Source organism: Carettochelys insculpta, chromosome 17 (assembly GCF_033958435.1).
Source record: "Carettochelys insculpta isolate YL-2023 chromosome 17, ASM3395843v1, whole genome shotgun sequence".
In the NCBI taxonomy this organism is placed as follows: Eukaryota; Metazoa; Chordata; order Testudines; family Carettochelyidae; genus Carettochelys; species Carettochelys insculpta.
In genome coordinates this window covers 7,301,316-7,325,871 of record NC_134153.1, presented here as the reverse complement: position 1 = coordinate 7,325,871, position 24,556 = coordinate 7,301,316, and the positions used below count along the sequence as shown (strand labels likewise).

At 45.7% G+C, this 24,556-nt stretch overlaps 1 protein-coding gene across 2 annotated transcripts in view; it reads left to right on the top strand.

Annotated features, from left to right (window-relative positions):
• COL20A1 (collagen type XX alpha 1 chain) overlaps window positions 1-24,556 on the top strand; it is a 127,830-nt gene that overhangs the window by 24,062 nt on the left and 79,212 nt on the right. For both annotated transcript variants that reach the window (XM_075011846.1, XM_075011847.1), the window contains exons 4-13: window positions 742-885; window positions 2,101-2,253; window positions 3,537-3,734; window positions 6,637-6,792; window positions 8,472-8,591; window positions 10,844-11,008; window positions 14,404-14,568; window positions 16,139-16,311; window positions 17,649-17,778; window positions 20,136-20,278. In XM_075011846.1, the coding sequence (XP_074867947.1) occupies window positions 742-885; window positions 2,101-2,253; window positions 3,537-3,734; window positions 6,637-6,792; window positions 8,472-8,591; window positions 10,844-11,008; window positions 14,404-14,568; window positions 16,139-16,311; window positions 17,649-17,778; window positions 20,136-20,278 (1,547 nt within the window). The remainder of the gene's footprint in view (window positions 1-741; window positions 886-2,100; window positions 2,254-3,536; window positions 3,735-6,636; window positions 6,793-8,471; window positions 8,592-10,843; window positions 11,009-14,403; window positions 14,569-16,138; window positions 16,312-17,648; window positions 17,779-20,135; window positions 20,279-24,556) is intronic.

Below are 24,556 nucleotides of genomic sequence, written 5' to 3'. Positions count from 1 at the left end.
CTCTTGGCTCAAACCAGCCATGCCAGTAGCTCCTCCCCATGCCCCAGTCTGTCCCCTTCCCTAGCCATTCTGCAGCCCAGTCTGTGACCTTCAGCAGCCCTGTGTGCCCCATTCTCTGTCCCACCCTATTTCCACAGGCTGAGTGCTGTGATGAACATCTGCTTTTGGGGGGATAAACCAGAGAAATGACTCATTCCTGGGGGTATATTGGATGGGAAGTCAGCTAACTGAAAAATCCCTGACCTGCTCTGGTGCTCAGCACATTTGAAGAGATTGCCTAAAGTTTACAAAACCATATGCTCAGAATTAGATGTCAGGTTTGAACACTTGGGCCTAATCTCTCTGGACCCTATTCCACACTCCTGTCTATAAAATGGAGATCATAGCACCACTCAGTCTTGTGGGGGTATTGTGAGGACGATACGTATACACTGAAATGGAGAGATGCTCATAGATTACAGTAAAGAAGGGTGTGTAAGTACTTTCAACTGATAGATAGGTGCTGCATGGCCAACTTTGAGGGAGTCTAAAAGAGCTCAGCAGGTCAGCGTCCGGAATCTGAGACCCTCTGTCCCAGCTCTAAAGGCTACCATGTTTTCTTGGCTCATTGACATGTTACATATTTGCTACCCCTAGGCATATCATAGAACACTAGCACTGGAAGGGACCTCAAGAGGTCTTCATCAAGCCTGTTGTCAAAGGTATCTGTTTTGCCTTTCTCCCCCGACAAACCTTGTGCAGGTGACTCAGAACAGGAAGTCATGCTCAAAACCAAAACGCCCAAAGCAACGGTGGGGGGGCTGAGCCCCACGAAGGAATACACCCTGCACATCTACGTGCTTGATGGCACCCAGGAAGCCCTATTTGCCAAAAGGAAATTTGTGAGTAAGTACAGTGTGTGGTATGTACTGTCTCCATTGCTGTGGCGTCCATGCCTGCAAAAGGGGGTTTCCTCAGACGTAGCTCTCCAAGGCAGTGGTGGAAAATGGGCAGGCCGCTGGGTTCCTACGTGTGGCCCATGAGACATTTTATTGATCTCCGCTGATGTCCAATGTGCCTAGATTCTGATGGTTTTTGTCCACCTACTGTTTTCCCCATAGATGTTACAAAAGTGACCCGCAAGTAAAGTGAGGGCACGTGGGGTGTGGTGTGTGCTGGTGATGCACACCCTCGTGAGAGCCATGCACTCCCTCCCTCAGTCAAAGCCCTGCTACAGTTTTATCGGCATGCCCCACACATTCTAGGTAGGCAAACACGGTTAGCAAAGCTACTCTGTCCTGGGAGACCATCTTGGTTACCACAGCCTTGCAACCCCCCCAGAGATGAAGGAGGGCCACTCCTGCTGCCCACTCACCGGCCTTGGTTGTCCCTCCCTACTTTATGGATACGTCTATAAGTTGCAGTCAGGGTGTGACTGCAGGTTGCCAATGTACCTGTGTTAGCATTAATGGAGCGAGAAAGCTGCAGTCGTTTGTACTTCTGGGGCATTGGGTAGGTCTAGCCCATGCTGAAGCATCTGCTTCTGCAGTTCGCCACTCCCAGACCAGAGCTGACTCAGGTGTGTCTGCCCTGTGCTGGCAGCATCGACGTACCTTAAGGGGTGTCGATACACAATGTAGACGTGCAGGGCCACCAGAAAAGGGAGGGGGCCAAGGGACCCAGAGCTCCGGCCAATACAGCAGCAGCAGCTGGAGTTCCAGGCCATCTTGAACTGCTGTGGCAGTGCTGCTTTGTGAGGCTGTGAGGAATGGGTAGGGCCCCAGCGCCGCAGTCTGAGAAGGGCTAAGAGTTGACTGCTCTAGGCCCCACCCCTTCTGTCTTTGGCCACACCCCTTCTGCTCTTGGCCCTGCCCCTTCCAGGGGCATGGAGCTAGGCCCCTCTCCTGCCTTCCCCCAAGATCCATGGTGGCTGTTGGCCCCCCTGTTGACATAGCATTGCAAACTGTCATTTTGGCTTGTGTGTGGGCAGAGTGGTGGAGGAGGGGCACAGGAAAAGGTTGGGGGCAGCCATCTGTGGGACCAAGTGCAGTGACACCAGGTTTATGCCGCCTGACTCCATTTACCTCTCTGCTTTCTCCTGGGCTGCTGCTATTTCCCCAGTTCAGGAGCTGAAAAACATCTCGCAGGCTAGAAATACCCGAAGGCACATGACGACCTCTCCAGGAAAGAATATCCCCCCTTTGGGAAATACTGAGCACATCCCAGTGGCTAAGCCAACATCCCCAGCCCCTAGAGAAGTCTCAACACAGACAGGTAGGTGCAGGGTCAGTGCACAGGCCAACAGCTGCAGCAAGCCAATGGAAGGCAGGGAGCGAGTTGGGGGAAGGCAGAGGAATGGATTCTGAGCTGTCTGGGGCAAGGACCTTCTTACTGTTCTGTTTGTACAGCTCCAAGAGCAATGGAGCCTTGGTCTGTGGCTGGGGCTCTTACATAATACCACAATCCAAATACTAAAGGATAATTTGCTCATCAGAAGGGAATATTTCACAGCAGTCAGCCAAGAGGAGACCTTTCAGTTGTGGGTCAGGAGCAGAACTATTTTGTTTCAGGAAGAAGGTGTCTTTTGAAGATGGGGTTTACTTTCAAAAGAGTCACATCTACACTGCTTTCTCCTTTCAAAAGGAGAATATGCAAGTGAGGTGCCAGATATGTAAGTCTGCATCATATTTGCATTTTCAATTTCCCTCATTTGCATGCCTCTTTCAAAAGAAGAATGCAAGTGTAGATACAGACAATATGTGCTATTCCTCCTACAATGTGGTTTACAGATTTTGAAACAACTCACCTGCCATTTTGAATTTCGAAATAACGTGTCTCCAATGTAGATGACGGCAAAGTTATTTTGAAATAACAACAGTTCTGTCAAAATAACTTGGCCGCGTGGCCGTAGTCGAGGAGTCCGTGACCTACTCAGGTGACAGAATTTAAAATTTGGTTCCAAAAACCCAGGTCTCTATCGGTGTTCTCGCTAATCTCTTCCATCTATGTGTGGAATCAATTTTTTGCATTTGCACTGAGGTATGTGTGAATGTGCACCACCAGGAGAAACAAACAGCCTATGTCTGAGTGCTGTGCTAATCAAGTGGGCTAAAAATGATCATAGAAAGTAATTTTTTAATAAATTGCAAAGCTACGATCAATTATTGTTTTTAAATTAAATTTCTTCCATTAATGTTATTAACTGTGGTCCAAAAATCTTTTTTGTGGTTTCCTTTTTCATTTAATGCATTGTACATAGTGGCTAGAATTGGCTTTGATGGTGGTCTGCGTGTGGTTTGTGGGTCCACACTAGAGAAAAGATCGGGAACCAGTGTGTTAGGGCTTATAGCTCTTGAGCCAGCCATGGGGGGGTGAGTGGTGGGCTGACAGTGAGACAGGCTTGTGCCAGTCTGTCATTCCATCCAGTGGAACACTGTGGGGAGTAACACACACTTAGCTAGCATGTTCCAGTACATTCAGCTTATTTCCCTGACTGAGATGTGCGTGATGTGCTGGTGAGAATGGTCCTTTTCTCGTTGTGGTGCTGTGGAGTGCAGCCAAAGACAGACCTGACCGGAGACGACAGAAGGCAGCAGCATCCAAGGGCTCAAGTGAAACCCTCCAAAGGAAACCAAACTCAGAGTTCAGTGTGACAGAAACACCGACAACCCCGAAAATGACTCAGCGCAGCCCCACAAAATCTGTGCGAGGAGATCTAGGCAAAGAGAAAAACACAAAAGAAGCTTTAAAGAGAGGTGAGTCTTGTTGCTACCACAACTTCCACCCCTCCAGCATGCGCTCAGCTAAGTTTTTTGGCTTAAAAATATTCACCACCCAACCTAAAGTGGGACAATTGCCTGTGAACAACACAAGCAAAGGGAGAAGGGGCTTCCCCATAGATCCACGTATCTACATGACAGATCCAAGAAGAAGCCTTCCTCCCTTCCTACTCACCATCCATCCATGCATCCATACTACAGCTGGTTGACTACAAACCCTCTGGCTCATGCCCATTCATGAATCTGCTTGAGAATAAGGGTGTTTGTTTAGTTTCTACTATGTGTGGGATCATTGTTTGGAGAACTGCCAAGTATTGATGGAAATGCTCACAGCTCTGCAAAGTGAGGCATTCCTTAAGGCAAAAATTCCCCCTGGGAAGTGCATTCATTCACTGTTCTCCATTCATACTTCTCTCGTGTAGAAATTTCAAGCATTCATCAGGAAACAAAAACAACATGGTGAGGTTTAGCTTGCCTGTCATGCCCTGCAGATAATGAATAGTTAGTAAGTTGACTTGAAAAGCCCCACTGGCTGAAAGAGTTTTGTCCAAATTATTCAGATCTGTCTCCCCTCCTTAAAATGGAAGACCTAGAGGTTAGGGTACTAAACAATGACTTGGAGGTCCAGGCTTGAACTCTCTGCTTGTCCACTGACTTCCTGTGTGGTCTTGGGCAAGTTTAGTCTCTATAAAATCAGAATAATCCCCCCATGAGGTGGGCCAGTGCTAAAGACTGAGGCACTCAAACACCACAGAGATAGGGGCCATAAAAATATTGTAGCACTAGAGGAAAGCTCGTATGATTGCAGCCACATGGAAGAGACACAGAAATAACTAATACAGTTACAAATACCGGGGTTGTATGCAAAGACTTTTCAAAGGAGGGCAGGGAATGGCTAGTTTCACAAGAAGTAGCACCCATAATGCACAGCATGTCCAACAGCAAACTCTAACGTCCTTCAATCCTTTTGTAGTGTCTGCTGGGGACTCATGGGTTCTTACCTTGAGGTAAAATCCTAGTGAACACAGGGCTGCTTGTTTTCACAAGAGTCAGCAGGGCTGAGTTAAAGGCTCCTTGAAGCTTTGATCTGACCTGCTAACTTGTGTGAAAGTACAAAGTGTTGTCTTCATGAGAATTTCACCTTGTGTTGGTTAACTTGGTTAAGACCACAATTTGTCCTAATGGAAACACAGCCTAGGTGATGCTGGATGTTGCTTCCTCTGTCTTCTCAACAGGAATGACAATTGGGTGGCCAGGTCTGGGCACATATGGGGAGGAATCCGCTCAGGGGATCAAGCATGGAAATCAGCTTGCCCTGCGTGCCTGGTATTGGTCCCCAGAAAGCAGTGTAATCCATGACTGCTATGTGGTAATTCTGTGAGATGCAACCAGAATGTACTCTGCTGCCTGCAGCTTGTTCTCTCCTGCCTGGTACCCTCTGTGGTTCACTCACAAAATATAACTCCATCAGGGAAGGTGCAACTTACCAGTTCTATGCCTTATCTTATCTCCTGCTAGCTGTGGGCATGGGCTAGGGAGGGAGATGAACAGATATATGGTTCTAACAGTTTAGGAAGAGACTGGAAAGTATCTGAATAATTATAACCTGTATGAGATCTCCTGTGGGAGTGGAACTAAAGAATCACCTGAGATTCCATGAGATTTTAGTGTGATGTGAAGAGAAGAGCTGGATTAGAGCTGAGTATAATTGAGCTGACAGTTTGCAAAGAGTGGTGTTTAGCCAAAGCACGTTTCCTCAATGGTTTAAATTCTTTCCCCAGGAATGTACATTTTAACTCCTGTACACCTGTGTACTGATCTGACAAGCAAGCTTGTACTCAGCCAAGTGGCCAGGCAAAGGTCATGCCCTGTTGTTGATCCCTCCCTTTTGAAGCAAGGAAACTGGGTCCAACTCTGGCTTTGGCAAATTGTTTCCGCTGCAGAAAATGTACAGCAATGTACAGACAGCATGAACTTGATTGCTCAGACCCAGGCTGAGTCTGTAGCCCTGATAGGTAGCATAGGTGAAACCTCTCTGTTTCAGCACTCTCTTGTCTGGCAACATTCATAATCCAGCATGAATTTAGTTAGCTGGATGACTATTATCATGGGTATGTCCAGGTTTCCCACAGTCCCATGAGGTTTGTTTATATCCACCAGTCCTGGCTCTCAGTGTTCAGTGATGTTATTTAGCTGTAATTTACCTCTAAGTGTCTTCTAAGACCTCAGTGGGTAGTGGAAGTGTTGGTAATGCTGCTAGACAACACTGATTTCCTGTGTTCCAGCAAATTCTCTGGTTTAGCACCAGCCAGGTCACAAGGGTGGTGGGACTAGAGACCTTCAGCCTGTAATATGGCAGACTAATGCTCGAAAGTAGTCACTTCAGTTTGAGGGGAATCACAGGTTATTAGCTCATCCAAGAACAACATGGTATTTCCTGGCCCCTGGTTCTGTTGAAATAATGAAAGTTTCAGCTTTGGCATTTCAGACCTAATTCTTGCCTTTAATTCAAGGGAATGTGTTTTGACTCCTGATATGAGCGCTCTGTCACCTGAATGATTTCAATCACTTTAGAAACATAGAATCCTAGGGCTGGATGGGACTTCAGGCAGTCATTGAGACCAGCTGTCTGCCTAAAGCAGGATCAGCCCTAACTAAATCATCCCAGCTCGGGCTTCATCAAGCAAGGACTTAAAAATCTCTCAGGATGGAGATTCCACCATCTCTCTCAATAACACATTCCAGTGCTTCACCACCCTCTTGGTAAAATAGTTTTTCCTAATATCCAACCTACACTTCTCCTTCTGTAAATTCAGACCATTGCTCCTTGTTCTGCCATCTCTCAGTATGGAGAACAGCCTCTTTCTTTGTTACCTAGGTTCTCAGTTTCAATGTGACACCTCTGTAGTGACTGACATCGTCCTGCTGGTGGATGGGTCTTGGAGTATTGGACGCAACAACTTCAAGTTTATCAGGGAGTTCCTGAGCGCCTTGGTTTCACCTTTCAGTATTGATCGGGATAAGATAAGGATAGGTAAGAGATGTTGTCTTCCATGTCTCCTGTTACAGAATTGGCATAAAACCCAGCACAGCTCCTCTCTTGGGAATGGATCCTACACTTGGGTAGGAGGTGCTTGTTGAGCATTCTATGATCCAAAATGATCTGCTGATCTCGGCTCTGTTTTGCACAAAGCTGACCAAATGCAGTTTTAAGCCACAATGCAACAGGGATAATACACGTGGCTGTTCGAGTGCTAGGTGCGGTCCTTGGAAGGAGAAGGAGGACCTGATGTCCCACCTAGCTTAGTCTGGTTATGTGCCCCTCCATGCAGCTGTAGAGTTTGTTCTCTGCATCTGGATGTGGCTGCACGCTGGCTCTGAGGCTTGTTTATTGTCTGATGTGAAGCCCTGACCTCCAGTGGTCATAACAGACAACTACAGTATGTGCTGTGGCCACTTTCTGAGACACACTTGAGACGTTCCCTGCCTTGCTCAGCAGGGTCTTTGCCCTTGACTGGGCTCCAGGGCAGCCGACAGAGGTTGCTGGGCCTTGGCAAGGTGTGAAGGCCTGGCTCCGGGTCTGGGGCCTCAGGTAAAAGTTTTCCTCAGCCAGCCTTTCAGCACTGCCTGGCACCTGCCACCGAGGATTCTGGTAGTGATTTAGAGGACCTGGGGCTTCAGCTGATGCTGTTGCTGCTGTGGCAGTGGGAGCTCCAGGCCCTTTTAAAGCACTGGGCCTTGGGGCAGCTGCCCCCTTGTCCCTCCTGTGTCTGCAGGCCTGCTGTGCTCCTAAGCACCATGGCAAGACAGCGAATAAGTGGTAATAACAGGCAGGGGATAAGATGCTAAGCTCGTAACGGGGCTGGGGCAGCTCAGCTCCCAGTTTCACACCTGAAAAGGAAAAGCTTCAGAATAAGGCCACTGCTGGAAAGTTGGCCCAGGGTAACTAGTGGGGAAAATGAGAAGCATGTGTGAAGCGGGAGCTGAAAGGGAAAAGCTGACAGGAGCTGTGGGATGGAAGAGGAACCTGGTGGCTGCCCTAGTATTAACTTAGGAGTGTGGCTGTGTTTTCTTCCTGGGAAATAACCACAGTAGGATCTAGCTCTTACACGGCGTGTCAGCTCTCAGTGCACGTTGCAGTGGAGGTAAGTGCCATCAGCTCCCTTTGGGAGGGGAAGAACTAGTCATAGAGAGGTGACGTGCCCGCGAAAGGTCAGCAGTGGATCTGGAAGTAGATCTCAGATCTGCTGCCACCAGTGTGGTGCTCTATCAGATGGACCAGGGGTGAGCAACTTTTCCAAGGCGGAGTGCCGAAATTTCACCTTTTGACCTCTCTGTGGGGTCTGAGTGCCGGTGATGCTCTTTGAGGTCACTAATAGTCCTACTTCAAACAGCTTCATCCATAAATCAATTAAGAGGCAGAGCTTTATGTTCAGGTGGTGGCTGGTAGCATTAGCTGGTCTTTTTTTAGGCCGCAGTCGACATGGCTTTGAGCAACCTCCCAGCTGTGTGGGGGGAGGAGGGGCGGGGCAGAGCTCCTGCCTTACCTGCCGATGAAAATCAGCTTGTGTGCTGCTCCTAGCGCCCATGCCGGGGCCGGCGGACCCTGAGACAATGCTGCTTGTCTGCAGCAATCCTGGGGAAAAAAACCTCTTTCACCTTGCTGCTTTCACCCCTTGGTGGTGCTGTCTTGACTGCTCTGGCCTTTCCCAGGTTTGTCCCAGTACAGCAGTGATCCAAGGACTGAGTGGCACCTGAACACTTACGTCACGAGGGACGAGGTGCTGGAGGCAGTGAGGAACCTGCGTTATAAAGGCGGCAACACTTTCACAGGTAACACGAGCCATATCTTCTGCCCCTACGCCCTCGTCCCTCACTCTCTGTCCCTGGCTGGGCTGCATGTACCGCACCTGCCATGATCATTAGCCAATAGTTTAGCATCCTCATTGAAAGCAGGATTAGCAGGATTGCCTGGCAGGGTTCCCTTGAGTAGAACACTTGGGTGGCCACCCAGGAGAGATTTTAGGTGCTGCCTAGCTGATTAGCAGAGCACCCACATCCATCTGTAGTGGGCATCATGGGTTTCTACTGGAGGTGCATGTCCACGCATGCCTTGGTGCACATAACAAAATTTATTCTGCCTATGAATGGAAACAAAATAGAGGGAACGCTGCTGGCTGGATATGTCTGAATTGGATACAGGACTGGTGAAAGCAGCCTCATTTACAACAATGCAATGAGGTTGCTGTAATGGTGCAGAGATCTCTGGTCTCAGGAGTTGGTAATGGAGGGGAAGGAACCTTTGCACATGCTGTGGTAGCAGCAATGCACCAGCAAAAGGAAAAGCATGACAGTTACTCCTTTGGCCGCATCACTGCAGGAAATAATAACTGAATATGGATGTTCTGAGGATGGACTGACACCAGCAGCAGCCACTTAACTAGGAATATCTGGGAACCAGTGTCCCCTGTAAGCTGAGTGCTTGGGCAAGGACCCTGGATTGATTCTGCTGTCACCCAGCTGATTAGCAGAACATCCAAAGCTGCCCACAGCCGGCAGCATGTGTTTGTGTCGGTGGTGCGCATCCACCTGGGCCATGGTGCACATAACACAGTTTATTTTGCCCACGGATGGAAACAAATAGAGGGAACATTTCTGGGAACTATCAGAGAATCCAAAGCAGTGGAGGAGAGAGCAGCTCCCCACCCCCAACGTCTATATGTGGCCTCAGCCGTGCTTCCTTGGGAGACTGGAGCAGACATCTCTCTAGCACTCTCAGCTTCTGTGGGTGCAGAGAGATGAAGTCCAGAGATAACCAGGGAACCATGGGCTTGTTTACAGGATCTGTTTCCCTCTGGACCTAAAAAGCAGGATGAAGAATGAAATTTGCAAAGGGAAAACCATCCTTTTACTCTAAGAATTACAAGAATGATCCAGGGTGAAAACTGGAAAACCAGATCTACCAAAATTCATTGTGTGATTGAACCATTAAGTCACCAACTTGACCACTTGGCTTATGTTTTACCCCCTTTCCCCTACACTTTTTTTCTGTTTGTCTGACTTTTAAGCCTCAATTCAGTAGAGAACTGCAGCACCTGAAACCGTGGGAGTTCAGTGCATGGATAAGTCCTTTGGCTGAACTGAGACTGTAAACTGTATGATCTTCCAGGCAGGAACTTTGCCTCGATTTATGTTTGGAAAATACTTAGTTCATTGTTGGCTTTATTTAAGATATTAGTGTTTCATTATATTCATGATCAGGTAGGAGGTCCATAATTGACTTGGTGAAGTTTTACTTGTGGTTTGTTTATGGTGCTGACCAATGCCCACTCTATTTTTTCCATCTGTGTGCAGAATAAATTTTGTTATGTGCACCAAGGCATACATGTGCACCACCTGCAGATGCACACGTGGCCAGCTATGGGCGCTGTGAATGCTCTGCTAGTCAGCTGGATGTATCTGTCCCGAGCAGCAGCCCAAAAGCACTCAGATCACAAGGAACACCTGTGGCCTGATTTTGGTCACCTATCTTTACAGAATGTCAAGTTTCTTTTCCATACACAACTATATTGATGGCATGCACAAATGGAATGAGCAGGCATTCATATCTGGTACACACTTTTGCCTAGGCAGCTTTTAAAACATGGCTTTATAAAGGGACACTGCCAAGGTTTATTTGCCCACAGTTTGACTTTGTTCACTTGTTTGTAAAAACTCCACCATCCTTCAGAAGTGTGTGAGTTCTGCTTCAGAGTTCCTTTGAAACCAAGAGTCCAACCTTGCCTGTGAGTCAGAGAGCACATGTAGGTCTGCAATGAAGTGAAAAAACCTTTGGGGTGACATTGCCTGTTCTAACTCGCCAAAGGCTGATTTATAAAGCAAAGCACTGCACTTTGTATAAAAGACCTTTTTTTTACAACAGTCTCTTTCAGATTGCAATGCCACAGACCATTCACCCCATGTCTGTATCTCCTATTGTGAACTAGTATATCCAGTTTTAAGTAATGAGCTGAGAAAAGTGTTTGTACTTGCATCTCTGCAAGCTTGTTTTCAGGCCTCTAATACAAGTCTTCTGTGTTCCCAAGGGCTTGCTTTGTCCCATGTCCTAGAACAAAATCTGAAACCTGATGCTGGCGCCAGGTTGGATGCAATCAAGCTGGTGATTCTTTTGACTGATGGAAAATCACAGGATGATGCTACCATGTCTGCCCAGACCTTGAAAAATATGGGCATAGAAATATTTGCTATTGGTAAGATTGCAGCTACTGTACTAATTACACAAGCTGGGATTGGCCTAACTCTATTCCTTTTAGAACCAATGGTAAAACTCTACTGGACTTCAATGGAAACAGGTTTAGGCTAACACAGAGTGCTTTGGGAAATCTCACCCATAAAGTTTGCCATTTGTTTGGATAGCACTCCACCATGAGCAGATGGCTAATGAATACATCGTTCAGACATGACAGATAGACTCTTCCAGGAGTAGCCAATGGTGAGATGTTGTGTTTTCTGTTTTTAAAAAACTAGTGTAGTTTTAATTAAAAGTTTTCTCACCACCGACACATTAAAATCTCTGCCAGCCTCATATTTGTATAATGGGAGACCAATGATTACTAAGTTGTTTACTTCAGAGTGGAATTAAAGAAGCCTATTACATCTGGACATGAAATATTCTCATGTCCTGCAAAAATTTTTTGAGATCTCAAAAAATGTTCCTGCTCTGAGTTGGGACAAAATAGTCAATCTCCAATTTTCATGAATTTTGGTGTCAGGATGAGAGAAACTTCTCAAATTAGCTTCAAACTGGAAAATCAGACTTTTTCTTTCCAAGGATGTCAACATGAAATGTTTTGACAATTTCAAAACTTTTTTCCCAAAGGAATGTTTTGAGTCGAAAATTTGCTGAACTGGTCCTGTCCTGTGAAAAGTTTTGGTTTTGATGTGTTTGGCCCTTTCCAGAGAGGACCATTTGCTTAAATACTCAATTGTGGTGGGGTGGACTGGGCCCTGAAGTCCCCTTCTGGAGGTTTAAGGCCTTGCCACACATTGTCCCAGTAACCATAGAGGAGTCCTCCAAGTGAGACTAGAGTGTCAGCCAGAGGAAGCAGCCAATCAGAGGGCAGGAAGGCCCTATATGAAGGACAGCAGGACCAGAGCCAGCTCAGTATGGGGGGAGCCCTCCAGGAATAAAGACCTCAGAGAGCAACAGTACCTTGGAGAGCTCCATGTGGAGCACTGGTGAGACACTAAGGATCATCAATATGCTACTTGACTGTGATTGGGTCTGAGATAAGGGCAAGGATACATCAGGCCCATGGGGAGTGGCCCAAGGAATCAGCAGTCATAAAACAAACTTGGTAAGTAGCTGCTATCCATAGGATCCCTGGGGTGGTGCCTGCAGAGGAGGAAAAGATTGACCCCCACCATCTCCTCCCAACCTCCCATTAGTAACTAGAAGGATGTTGCCTGGATCTTGGCTTCAGGGGTGGGAGGAGGGAATTAGACATTAGTGACCCAGGCAGATGGCTGAATCTAGAAGGGCCTTGGGATGCTGCTCCAGGTGGAGAAACCATGGAGGCATCACCCAGCCCAGAGTGGGGAATGAACTGAGAACTTATGGGCTGAGGCAGAGCCCTGAGCTAGGGGCAAGGAGTTGTCTCCAGAAGGGAAGCCCTGGAGGCACCACTCTGAGTGAGGAAACCACCTGAGAGACTATAGAGAGGGCACTGAGATGGGTCCTGGGAAATGTGTATCCTGGAAGGGGTTTGTTGATTAACACCTGGAGTGACTCGGCTGGAGGGCTGAGTACCTGAAAGGCAGATGGACTGAGTGAGTGCAGGCGCATGCATGTGACCAGATGGGGATGGTCACAGGAGGTGAGTGCCACTCACATCCATCTATGGTATCTGACAATCTCTGCCTCCAGTTACATTCACTTGCTCAGTATTCTGTGTTTCTAATAGTTTTGTCTGCTCCTTGTCAGCTGGCTGCAATAAGGAGGCATAAAATGACTGAGAGAAGAAATGACTGTAATAACTGAATTTATCTAACAAAGGTTAATGCAAAAGGAATGAAATTAAACAATGAACTATTAGTCCTCCACCAAACTAGAAATGGTTTATTATGAGTACACTGTAGAGAATTCATTAAATAGAACTGAATATTTTGCAATTTATTTTACTTAACATATTAAATGATGACACTGAATGGAATAGTGTCTACAACTTTAAAACCTGTGAATTTGAATGTAGTGCCTGCTTTGCAACCTACACATTCCTTCCCCTTGTTTTGCTTAGAAATGTTTTCAGTGGGTGGATAGTTTGACTCCAAAGTTTGAGAGCTTGAGTTGTTGTCCCCAAAGAGGAAAGATTTAACCCACCTGCCCAAATAATTATTGCCACAATGCCTAGGAGCTGTAGTCACAGAGCAGGATCCCACTGTGCTTGGAGCTTTACAAATGCAGAACTAAAAAGCTGTCCTGGGTTAGACAAGGAAACACTACTTAGGCCAGGAATAATAGTGCAGGAAATCATTGAATTGGATCCCAGTTAGAGATAGGCCCAAGACATGATGGCCAAAGCTGGATCTTTCGCAGAGTGTGAGGATGCTTTAATCCAAGGTTTTGGTCTAGATCCATTTCTAGTCTCACCGAAAGATGTGTGTATTTGTTTAAAAACAGCCAGAAGTCCTGTGGCACCTTATAGACTAACAGATATTTTGGAACATAAGCTTTTGTGGGCAAAGACCTGCTTCAGCAGATGCACGACTCATCTGCTGAAGCGGCTCTTTGCCCACAAAGGCTTATGCTCCAAAATATCTGTTAGTCTATAAGGTGCCACAGGACTTCTTGTTGTTTTTGAAGATGCAGACTCACTCAGATCACCCCTCTGATACCTGTTAAGTACAAGAAAGCTACATCTGGCCATCCCTCTACATCTCCAATATGCAAGGGTAAGGCAAGACATTCTACAAGCATAAGATATGACACCTGACTCTCCTCTGTTCTGCACCTTGTGTTGTCATTTATATCTGAAAAGCAAGTGAGAGGAAGAACTCAAACACTACCCAGATTGGGACCTGGTTTACATATGGGCAAGTAACTACACACATTGCAGGGGAATTCTCAGCCCCTTTGCGCACAGATGGTATGCAGGGCTGATTGTGGAAAGAATAACAAAGATTTGCAATGGAGCTGTATGTTCTAGTGAACAGCAGATTTTCTGTGCAGGAAGCTGGCACCTCATAAATATCAAAGTGTTATTTATTCATTCATTGATTTCTATATATCTTCTGATCTTTAGTGAGATATTTTCAGCCCCAGGGATAGGTAGGCCTGCGGCAACAGGATAGACAGAAACCATTAGGATTTGCAAATTTTTCTTCTGGAACACTAAACACCCACTGACTCCACCTGGACATGCTCCATAAAGCCACATTGTGCCCAGAGCTACAGGCAACCCTCCAGGGCACTGCAGAATAGCCCCAACCCATGGAGAAGGCTAGGAGGCATTTCTGCCAAGAGGCTGCGGTTGTACTCAGCCCCTGTTGAGGGACATTAAATAGAGGCTGACCTTCTTCTGGCTCTGAGTCTTGTTCATTTCCTGAGAGTTTTCTCAGCTAACTGTCCTTTGCACTTGCTTTTTAGGGGTGAAAAATGCAGATGAGGCCGAGCTGAGACAGGTGGCATCAGAGCCCTTGGAGCTCACTGTGTATAACGTGCTGGATTTCCCCCTGCTCAGCTCACTGGTCAGCCAGCTCACCCAGGTCTTGTGCACTAGGATCAAAGAGAAGCACAAGAGTGAGAACACAGGTGAGTTAAAGCCTGCAATCCACATTAGTCCTACCAGATAGCATGGCTTCCCCGGCTCCCCCCTGCAGTGCCTGCCAAATGCAGCCACTGAGCTTCTCTTCCTCACCTGTCTATTTGACTCTCTTCTTAAGATCCTTCCATTGGCTCCACACCTGCTATCATGCCACATAGTGTCACCACCTTCAGAGCTTTGTCTAACTCTGCCCTTCCCCACATATCCTGTCTTTCAGCTGTCTCCAGGGCTCCTCACCTTGTCCACCTGTTTGTCCCACTCACACTCGGTCACCTTCTCCCACATATTCCCCATGCATGGGTACAGTCTCCTTTGGTTCATCTCCAAGGCCCCTACCCTCTCCGTGCTCAAGTCCCTCTCGAAGACACAGGCAGCCTACAGAGACATGGACTGATCTGTTTATAAGTGTATGTGGTTCCCCTTCTCCTATCCTTTCTCCCTTGATGGTGAGCAGCTGGGGGCAGAGGCTAATTTGTGAGGGTTGAACGTATGTAGTAGGTGTACATAAAAGAAGAAATCACTGAGGTAGAAGGAGGAGGGGAACTTATCCATCCAATTTATCTGTCTCAATGCATGGGGGAAAAAACACATGCATTCTCAACCTTGGTGTCTCCCATACTATCCCTATGTGGCTACATGATGCCTATTTGGTGTGTCATTGAGAAGTCCAAAACAAAGGATTCATCTGAGCTGTGTTTTAGCTGGGAAGAGATTTCAAAATTATTGAGCATGAGCCTTTTTCCACCTGTATTTCAATCCCTATGTTTCCAAGGGATAATCAAACATGATCATGATGCAAAGTAGCACTTTAAAGCCTCCAGATCTGAAGAAGTGGGTCTGTCTCATGAAAACTCATCACCTAATAAGTTAGTCTTTAAAGTGCTACTTGACTGCTCTTTTGTTTTGTGAAGATACAGACTAACATAGCTACCTGTCTGTGGATAATCACAATGGTTTATTTTTAACTAGAGAAGCTAGACCTAGATGGATCTATATATTGGTGTGATTTCCCGCCCCCCCACCTTCCAGTTTTTAATATTTCAGCTCATTTTTCCACAGCTTTTCCTGACATGCAGTGGGACAGTCCAATTTTCAAATGCACCTTTATTCAAGTGGGTTTGGAATTTTGCAAAATAATTGGACTCTTCCAGATTAGTCTGTATCTAGTTTGACTTAATTAGACCATTTTTTTTTTTCTTGGACATGTGATAGCCCAAAGAGTGGGCTGCTCTTTTTATGAAAAAAAGAGTCTTTCTGGATCATTATGACGGTGTCTTTGAATCTGGCAAATGCTGGGCCCCATCTGTTGAATTGATGGCATAGACTCATGTGCCAATGTGAAATATATTCCAGCCTCCGACAAAATACACAGTTTGTTCTCAGTGGGATTTATATATTTTTCCCCGTGTATCAGCTTTTAAATGTTTCTTTCACGATTAGCTGGAAAGGCTGTCCTGTAACAGGATTAGGATGTGTCATTTCTTTTTATGAAGTAGAAAGTGCAATTGGCATGTTAAGATAACATGAGAAGTAACACCATATTTTTTTAACTCATAGGCAGTCCTGTGAAAGCTGTCTCAGTCAACAATGACCTCCACCTGAGTCCCACCAACCTTATAATATCAGAAGTGACTTCCGGAAGCATGAAACTTGCTTGGAATCCTCCATTAACACAACCAAAAAAGTACAGGATTGTATATTACCCATCCAGGAGTGGAATCCCCAAAGAGGTCAGGCACCTGGTCTTTGCATGTGGGTGTAGATGCGAGCCAGGGCAGACTTGGAGTGTGTTTGAACAGACTTCTCAGAAACGCACAGAGTTCTTAGGTGTCCCTGGTGTGGGATGCCTAGTGTGTGTTGATTTGTAGTCTGTGTGTTCATCCTATCAGCACACTACATGGAAATGGCAAGAGCTTTATTTTACGGTCATGCTTATGTCAACTTGTCTTTTCTCTCCTTTGCACCACCCTTATCACCTCATGCGTAGGCTATTTTTGATTGTAACCTCTTCAGGGTCAGGACCTTTCCCTTCATTCTTCTATGACTTGGCCTACGCTAGGCTGGTAAGTCGATAGCAGATAATGCGATTCTAGCTACAACAATTACATCACTAGAATTGACTTATCTGCAATTGACTTACCTGGCCGTCCCAACTAAGGAAGGTGGATGGGAGAGTTTCTCCCATCGACCTCCCTTACTCCTTGGAATAGTGAGGAGTACAGGGGTTGATGGCTGACCCTTGATAGGCTGATTTCGTGCCTCTCCACCAGGTGTGGGAAATTGAATCCTGGATGGTTGACCCTGAGTGGATCAATGTTCTGGGTAATGTAGACGTGACCTCCGTAAAGTACCTTACATATGGTTGGAATCCAAGACATAAGGAGTCAGGAAACCCTGGCTGAAGTTTGTAGGATCTTGCTATCGGGAATTCTTCTTCCATTACAATTGTATAGCCCCACTGGCTCATGTGGGGTTGGGCAGCCTTTGGCCGAGTAAGTATATGCCTGCATCCATTTCCCTCAGGCTTTCATCTGGGCAGACAACCCTGGCTGGGGATTTTCTGCATGGCTGCCACAATCTTTGGCATGTTCCTACTTGTTACAGTGATTTGCAAAGTACTCCAGGAAAACACATTCGGAGTCTCTCAGCTGCTGCCCCGACTCTTGTCTACATTTGCTTAAATTCTCCTTTCCTGGCCTCTGTCATTGTTATAGTTTATTCTCCGCCCCCGGCCCCACTGCCCCAGGTACAAGAGAGTTGGTTGACCTAAGTAATAGAGCAAGTTCTTGTTGACAGCATGGGGGAGCGATATTACTAGCAGAGAGCATGAGACAGTTACCCATGGTGGATGCTGTGGCTCAGAAAAATCAGCTAAAGAGCTTTCTTTGTTGAAGGCCTCTAATTCCTTTATATGGGGAGGCGGGAAATCCCCAAGTGTCACACTAGGGCTGTCAGTTTCCATGTTCACGGCACAGCATGGTCGCTAGGTAGACTGGACTTGCTTGCTGCTTCTGCTACAGAACTGCTGATGCTGCCAACTTCTTACAGCATTTCTCTTTGTTTTCAGGTAGTTTTAGATGGATCTGCCTCCTCCACCCAGCTGGTCAATTTGACCTCGCACACAGAATACCTGGTTTCTGTGTTTCCTATTTATGAAAATACCGTTGGAGACGGGCTGCGAGGCATCACCTCGACAGGTAGGGCATGGGTAGAGGGCTCTAGCCCAGCCTTCACCATGTCTATCTCTGCTTTGTACAACTTCTTTCTTCTCATGCCTCAGTTTTCTCTGCGCTGGTCTTCTGGCCATTCCACCCAGCTCCCAAGTGGTGGTCCCATGTGTAGAGTATGTCTGAGTAAGCTCCAACATTTTAAAAGGAGAGCAGCAGTAGTGGGTACATGATGCTCTGATAAAAAAATCATTTGTGGGATTCATGATGCTTCAGGCAAAACCCCCTTTGACTCTAGTAAGCTTCTTGGCATGACTGAGAAGTAAATCAACTTGGAGAGTCCTGCGCTTGAGATGGACAAATCCCAAGTATTGTGACAGGCTGGGGACTGACTGCCTAAGAAGCAGCATAACGGAAAAGGATCTGGGAAATATAGCGGATAAGAAACTGGACATGAGTCAACAGTGTGCCCTTGTAGCAAAGAAGGCTAATGGCATATTGGGGTGCGTTAAGAGGAACATTTCCAGTAGATCTAGGGGAGTTATTTCCAGCTATTTGACACTGGTGAGGCCATATCTGGAGTACTGCATCCAGTTCTGGCCCCCCCCCCAGTAAAGAAAGGATGTGGAAGCAGTGGAAAGGGTTCTGCAGAGGGCAGCCAAAATGATGAGGGGGCTGGAGTACATGATCTACAAGGAGAAACTGAGGGATTTGGTCTGTCTTAGCTTGTGGAAGAAAAGAGTGAGGGACCATTTGATAACAGACTTCAACTTCTTGAAGGGTGACTCTAAAGAGGATGGAGAGAGGCCGCTCTTAGTAGTGGAGGAAGGCAGAACAAGGAGCAGTGGTCTAACAGTACAGTGGGAAAGGTATATGTTTCATATTAGGGAAAACAGTTTCACTAGGAGGGAGGATGGTGAAGCACTAAAGTGCATTATCGAGACAGGTGGTGGAATCTCCCTTCCTAGAAGTTTTTAAGTCCCAGTGTGACAAAGCCCTGACTGGGATGATTTCGTAGGTGTTGGTCCTGCTTTGGGCAGCCAGCTGAACTTGATGACCTCCTGAGCTCTCTTCCAGCCCTATGATTCTATGAGCTTCCGGAGATAATGTTTGACCATAAATAGAATGACTTTCCTTCAGGGGAAAACATTAGGGTGTTGTGTTCCACCCCCCCCACAGCTTGTGTAACCACTGCTGCTCTACTTCAAAAATGTTGGAGATCTTTGCTGTTCCCTGGGGGTGCAATAATTGAAAATGGGACACTTTTCCCCAGAACAGCCCATGAAGGGTCAAGAAGGAGCCAGTTTAAAAATAAACGTTGAAAGTCCATTCATTCCGTTAAACACGACAACTGTCTGGGGCTGGCTGGTGTGAGCCAGGGGAAAGAATTCTGTGTCAACTGCTGAAACTTGCAAAGACAGAGACCAGCCTCATGAGAGAGATGTTTTACAGGTACAGCTATTAAGAAGCAAACTGTGCCTTAAGGTTACACTACTGTGGCTTTATATACATTTCTAAAAAGGCTTTTGATCCTGTTGCTTTGGAGTTTTACTCTAAGTTCTAAAATATTGTTAATTTATAATGTGGTAGCATTTAAGTGATCCAGGCACAAAACAGGAACACTGTTCCCTGTAACCTGAGGGCTGGGTTGTCACCCAGGAGAGATTCAAATGCTGCCAGATTATTAGCAGAGTGTGCACAGCCAGCAGCATATGTATCTGCTGGTGGTGCACATCACACATACCTTGGTGCAATGTAACAAAACTTATTCTGTATGTGGATGGAAAAATTAGAGGGAATGTTGATCAGGACTTCATTTTTATAGGTGGTGTGTGTGTGCGCACACACACACACACACAAAGATCTTAAGTTGTGTAAGGGAAGAGAACAGGTTGATACAGATAATTAGGAGAACAGACGGAGATGAGACTATATTGTTTGGCATGGTAGGCAGTTGTCCCAGTTGCCTAACAACTGTCCATTTGTCCAAAGATACTTCAGTCCTGGTACCCACTCTGTGAATTTTCTTTTTATTGCTAATGTTTGCTAAACCATATCTGTCTTGAATGAAGGTTTGGAGTTAATAATAATAAAAAAAAAAAAAACCAAAAACACATGACAAGGCTTGATTCTGTCTGGGAGTGGTACATGTCTTTGTTTCACCTGTCAAAGACATTCTGTGCCCATAGGAACTGCCAATAAGACCTTCGGACTTATAGAAGCATCAGATACACATCACTGAAAATAGCTTTCCCCAGCTTTGCTCTGAGGGACATCTTTTATTTGATATTCTTGTATTGTTGTGTGGGGGGGAGGCTAAATAGAGAAATGATCAAAATGATCAACTTCCTTGTGACTCTTTCCATGGTTTTGCTTCATCTGAGTAGCTTTGGCACCACCACTTTCTCTGAGAGTGTCCGAAGTGAGTCACAACAGCCTGCGACTAAGCTGGCGCCCAGCAAGTGGAGCTACTCAGTACCTGGTGCTGTGTTCGGCAGGCGCCAGTGGACCGGAGGATGATACTAAAGAGGTATAGCTGGAGATGGCTACCACTGTTCCTTTTGCCACACTAGGTGTAGTCAGGGATATGGGTCCTGAATGTAAACCATAGGATTGTATGACACATACTTAAATGACTTTTTTTTGAATCTCACCTAAGCCGAAGTAGATCTAAGACAATACAGGCTTTGGGAAAGTTCAGATCTGGGTGCAGACTTCCTGGTTACCCTCTATTGCTGCAAAGGGCTGTATAATAAGCTTTGTTTTAAACATAGAATTCAAGAAAATTTGGACTTGGGTCCAAACTGTTGTGGAGTGAGTCCATATTTAGAAACAGCAATCCATGGCTCTTGGGGTAGGTCTACGTCAGACCTGAAAGTCAATCCTAGCTATGCAATTCCATCTGGAATCCACTTATCTAGGAACGACTTATCAGGCCACCCTCACTGAGGGAGGTTGATGGGTGAAATTCTCCTGTTGACCCGCCCTGCTCCTCATGATGATGAGCCATACAGGGGTCAACTGTTAAGCCCTGATAGTTTGATTTCATGCATTCCCCACTAGCTGCACAAAATTGAACCCCACAAGATCAACCCTGACCTGGCTGATCTCCTGGTAAGTGTAGCTGCACATGTGCCCTTATATAGCACTTTACATCAGTATATCTTTAACTGGCTTGCAAAGGAAGTCGCTATTATCTCAGTATTACAAATAGGGGGAACTGAGGCGCAGACAGGGAAAGTGACTTGTCCAAGATCAAGTTGCAAGCTAGTGGCAAACTGGGGAATTGAACCCTGGTTTGCTGAGGTCCAGTCCAGTGCCCTATTCACTTGCTCTACAAACATGAAAAAAAATGTTTTTTGGGTCTCAACATGGAAATTAGTCAGGTCAATTTTCATTTACTTACTTATGTATGACACGCTTCATAGAAACCTGGGATAATACTGTACAGTAGAAATAAGGAGAAAAGGAGCTTTCAGATTATCTAATCCAGTGCCCAAAGAGCGATCTCAAATATCTGTGTGGTGAGGAGGTTGGACCCTGATATGTAGTCAGAAAAGATCTGTGGCTTCCTTGCTCAGTGTTGGGAAGAACTGTGGTCTAGAGCAGTGTTTCTTAAACTGTGTTTTGTGGAACACTGGAGTTCTGTGACCAACTCACATGTGTGCCACGAGTGTTTGGAAAAATAATTCTAAGTATCTATTTTCTGTTGTTAAAACCAGATGCATTGTTACTACTTCATTGCTATGATCCCCAGTTAAATTACTTCTTTTTGGTTTTGCTTAGAGTTACCATAGTTGAACTTTCAAAAAAGAGGACACCCCCAAGAGGGAGGGTATCGGTATCAGTATCCACCAAGTCACATTGTATTAATGAGCTATAGTGTATATTGTACATTAATGCAAAGTGAGTTGGTAGATAATGATACCGATACAGTCTAGAAAAAGAGGACACCCCTGAGAAGGACTGTATGGGTATCATTATCTACCAACTCACTTTGTATTAATGTACAATATACGCTATAGCTCATTAATACAATGTGACTTGGTGGATACTGATACCGATACCCTCCCTTTCGGGGGTGTCCTCTTTTTCTGAAAGTTCAAATATGGTAACCCTATTTTTGCTGTATGTTACTATTTGGGTTGTTTTCATAGCTGTTCTGCATTAAAAATTATTTTGTGTTCTGTGGTCGCAAAGTTTAAAAAACACGGGTCTAGACAGTGACACTTGAGGCTTGGAGCCAGGCATTCCATGACTCTGCCATTTATTCCCTGAGTGGCCTTTGTCAAATTTCTTAGCTGCTCTGCCTTGGTCGCCCCACCTAGTAAGATGGGATAATAACACTTGCAAATGAGGGCTCCTGTGAAGATTCAGTTATTCGTGGTTGTACTGCACTTTGCTCAGAATTTCAGTGTAGAAATCTTGTCTTTAAGGTTTGATATTGGGGTGGGTGAATGAAGGTAACTTTAAAACAAAATTATCCATGGATAACTTAAAACACTAATGCTCTGGGCCACCCCCAAAAGAGTTAATTAACTCTGTGCCTGATGAATGCTGCTCACTCCATCAAATTCTATAGTCTTTCCTTTAAAAAAACTCCTACCATGTTTCTTAGATTACATGGCACTTACAGGGTTTTTGCATTAAGCAGCATTGCAAAACCATCTGCCCTGCTCATGAGTGCAGTTCTGTTCTGGAGGCAGTAGGTGGTGGCAAGCTTGCTGTAATGAACAAGTATAAAAATGGGAAGGTGAAGGAAAAATTTTTTTTTCCTTTTTTTTTTTTTTTTTTCTTCTGCAAGCTTAGCTCGTCAAGTCTGTCACAGGTAATGGACTCCTGCCTTCTTTGCACAGAGACAATTTTGTCTCTAATGTAAGAGCATTTTACATCACAAATGTAAAATGATGAAACTGTGTAAACTCTTATCTGAGGCTGTTTGTTGCATCCTATCTTCTGTCGTTTTGTTCCTCAGTGGTACCCCATTTATGCCTTGGCAGGCTAAGAACTTTGTCTCCTATAGAATCTTTAACTCTCTAACAATCGACTTGAGCTGAATAGCTGGATCCAGTGAGAATCCATCTGTCCCCCACGTCGGTGCACTGTGATGATTTTCTGTGAGGAATAGCCATTGCTTGAAAGAGACGGTGATCTGTCTTTTATGAATCCTTCCCCATGCTCAGAAGGGATCAGACTTGTGATGTGGGCCATTAAATTCTGTTTAGAGCTGGTTGAAAAATGTCTGTCTACTTTTTATTTTCCCAGTGGAAAATTTCTATTTTTTTTGTTTAAAATATTCATTGAAAATTTCAGTTTTTTCCCCCACTCATTATCAGTAAACAGTCTTTAGCTTTTTGAAGAAAACCTAAACCAATTAAATGAAAGCTAAAATAAATATTCATTTTCCATTAAGTATTTTTTAGGAGAAATAATCATTGCTTCCCCACTGTAGTTCTATCTTCCCCTAACTGAAGGAAGCTGGATTGGCAGTCAGTTCTGGTCAGCTGAATTATACGCCTTTCACCAAGAGCATGGTCTGGTGAGCAGGGGAAGATACTGAAGTGCAATAGGGCTCTGCAGCAACTGGATTTCTCATTTTACCAATACTTCTGAGATTCTAAAAATGTTTCCAGTCCCATTGGGACAAAAGTAAAAAAAAGTCTTGCTTTTCATGACCTCACAGCCTGAAAAGAATTCTGACTCATCTCAAGAATAGAGTCATCGTGTTAAAAGGAACCACAAGGGTCATCTAGTCCAGCCCCTGCCAAGATGCAGCCTAGCATAGAAAACCAATCATTTTGACTGGATTTTGACCCTTTTTTTCCCAACATTGTTTAACTAGTTTTACAGTAAAAAATGATGTTAAATTTCAAATGAAAAGTCACTTTGAAGCAAGAAATAGAAGCTTTCTTTGGTGGTTGTTCAGAAAAATATCAGAACACAATGCTTCAACTTTTTTTGATTTGGCTTCCGTTGGAAAATTTGTCGGAACCGCCCTTTTCTTGTGATCTGGTTTGGTTTTAACAAATCGGCACTTTGGGGGTGAAAGAAACACTGGGGTGAGAAATTCACAACCCACTCCAGAAACTGGTGTATGCTGGGCATGGGCAGGCCTGCTGATGTGGGGGTGGGGAGGCGGTGGGAGCAGTTGCATTTCAAAGGGGCCTGGATCTCCTGGCTGCAGGAGCAATGTCTGGAATTGCAGGCCCCTTGAAATGCCAGAGCACTGTGTCACTGCTCTGTGCACAGTAGAAGGCCAGGGCCGACTGCCCTAGCCCTGACATTGCCGCCTTTGGCCCCACCCCAACTGGGGGTGGAGGACCAGGCCCCCCTCCCACCTAGCTCCCTTGCCATGGTGGCTGTCTGTCCCACTGAGCATGTGAAGTCTATTGGGTTGGGCAGTTGAGAAGCACTTACCACAGCAGTGTAGCTCCATGAGTAGGGAGGAGTGTTGCAAATACCCTAAGGTGGTGACTCCTGGCTGGAGCTGGGGGTACAGTTCTGAACTGGAGAAGAAATACTTGCATCAGCTTTCATTGAGCTACCATGCTAGAAATAGCAGCATAGCCACAGTAGTGTGAGCAGCAGCAAGCAATGGTGCGAGTTAGCCCGCCTGAGTACAAACCCACCCAAGCATGGAGCACTAGCCTGTCTGGCAGCGCATGCTGCTGTGGTTACGTTATATTCCTACTGAACTTTGCTCAGTGACAGCCAGCACAGATTTCTTAAGAAGGGAATCACACACTCCCTCATGAAGTACGCAAAGAGACAGACAAGGCCTCAGCCTCCTGTCTCTGCAGTCCTGCTT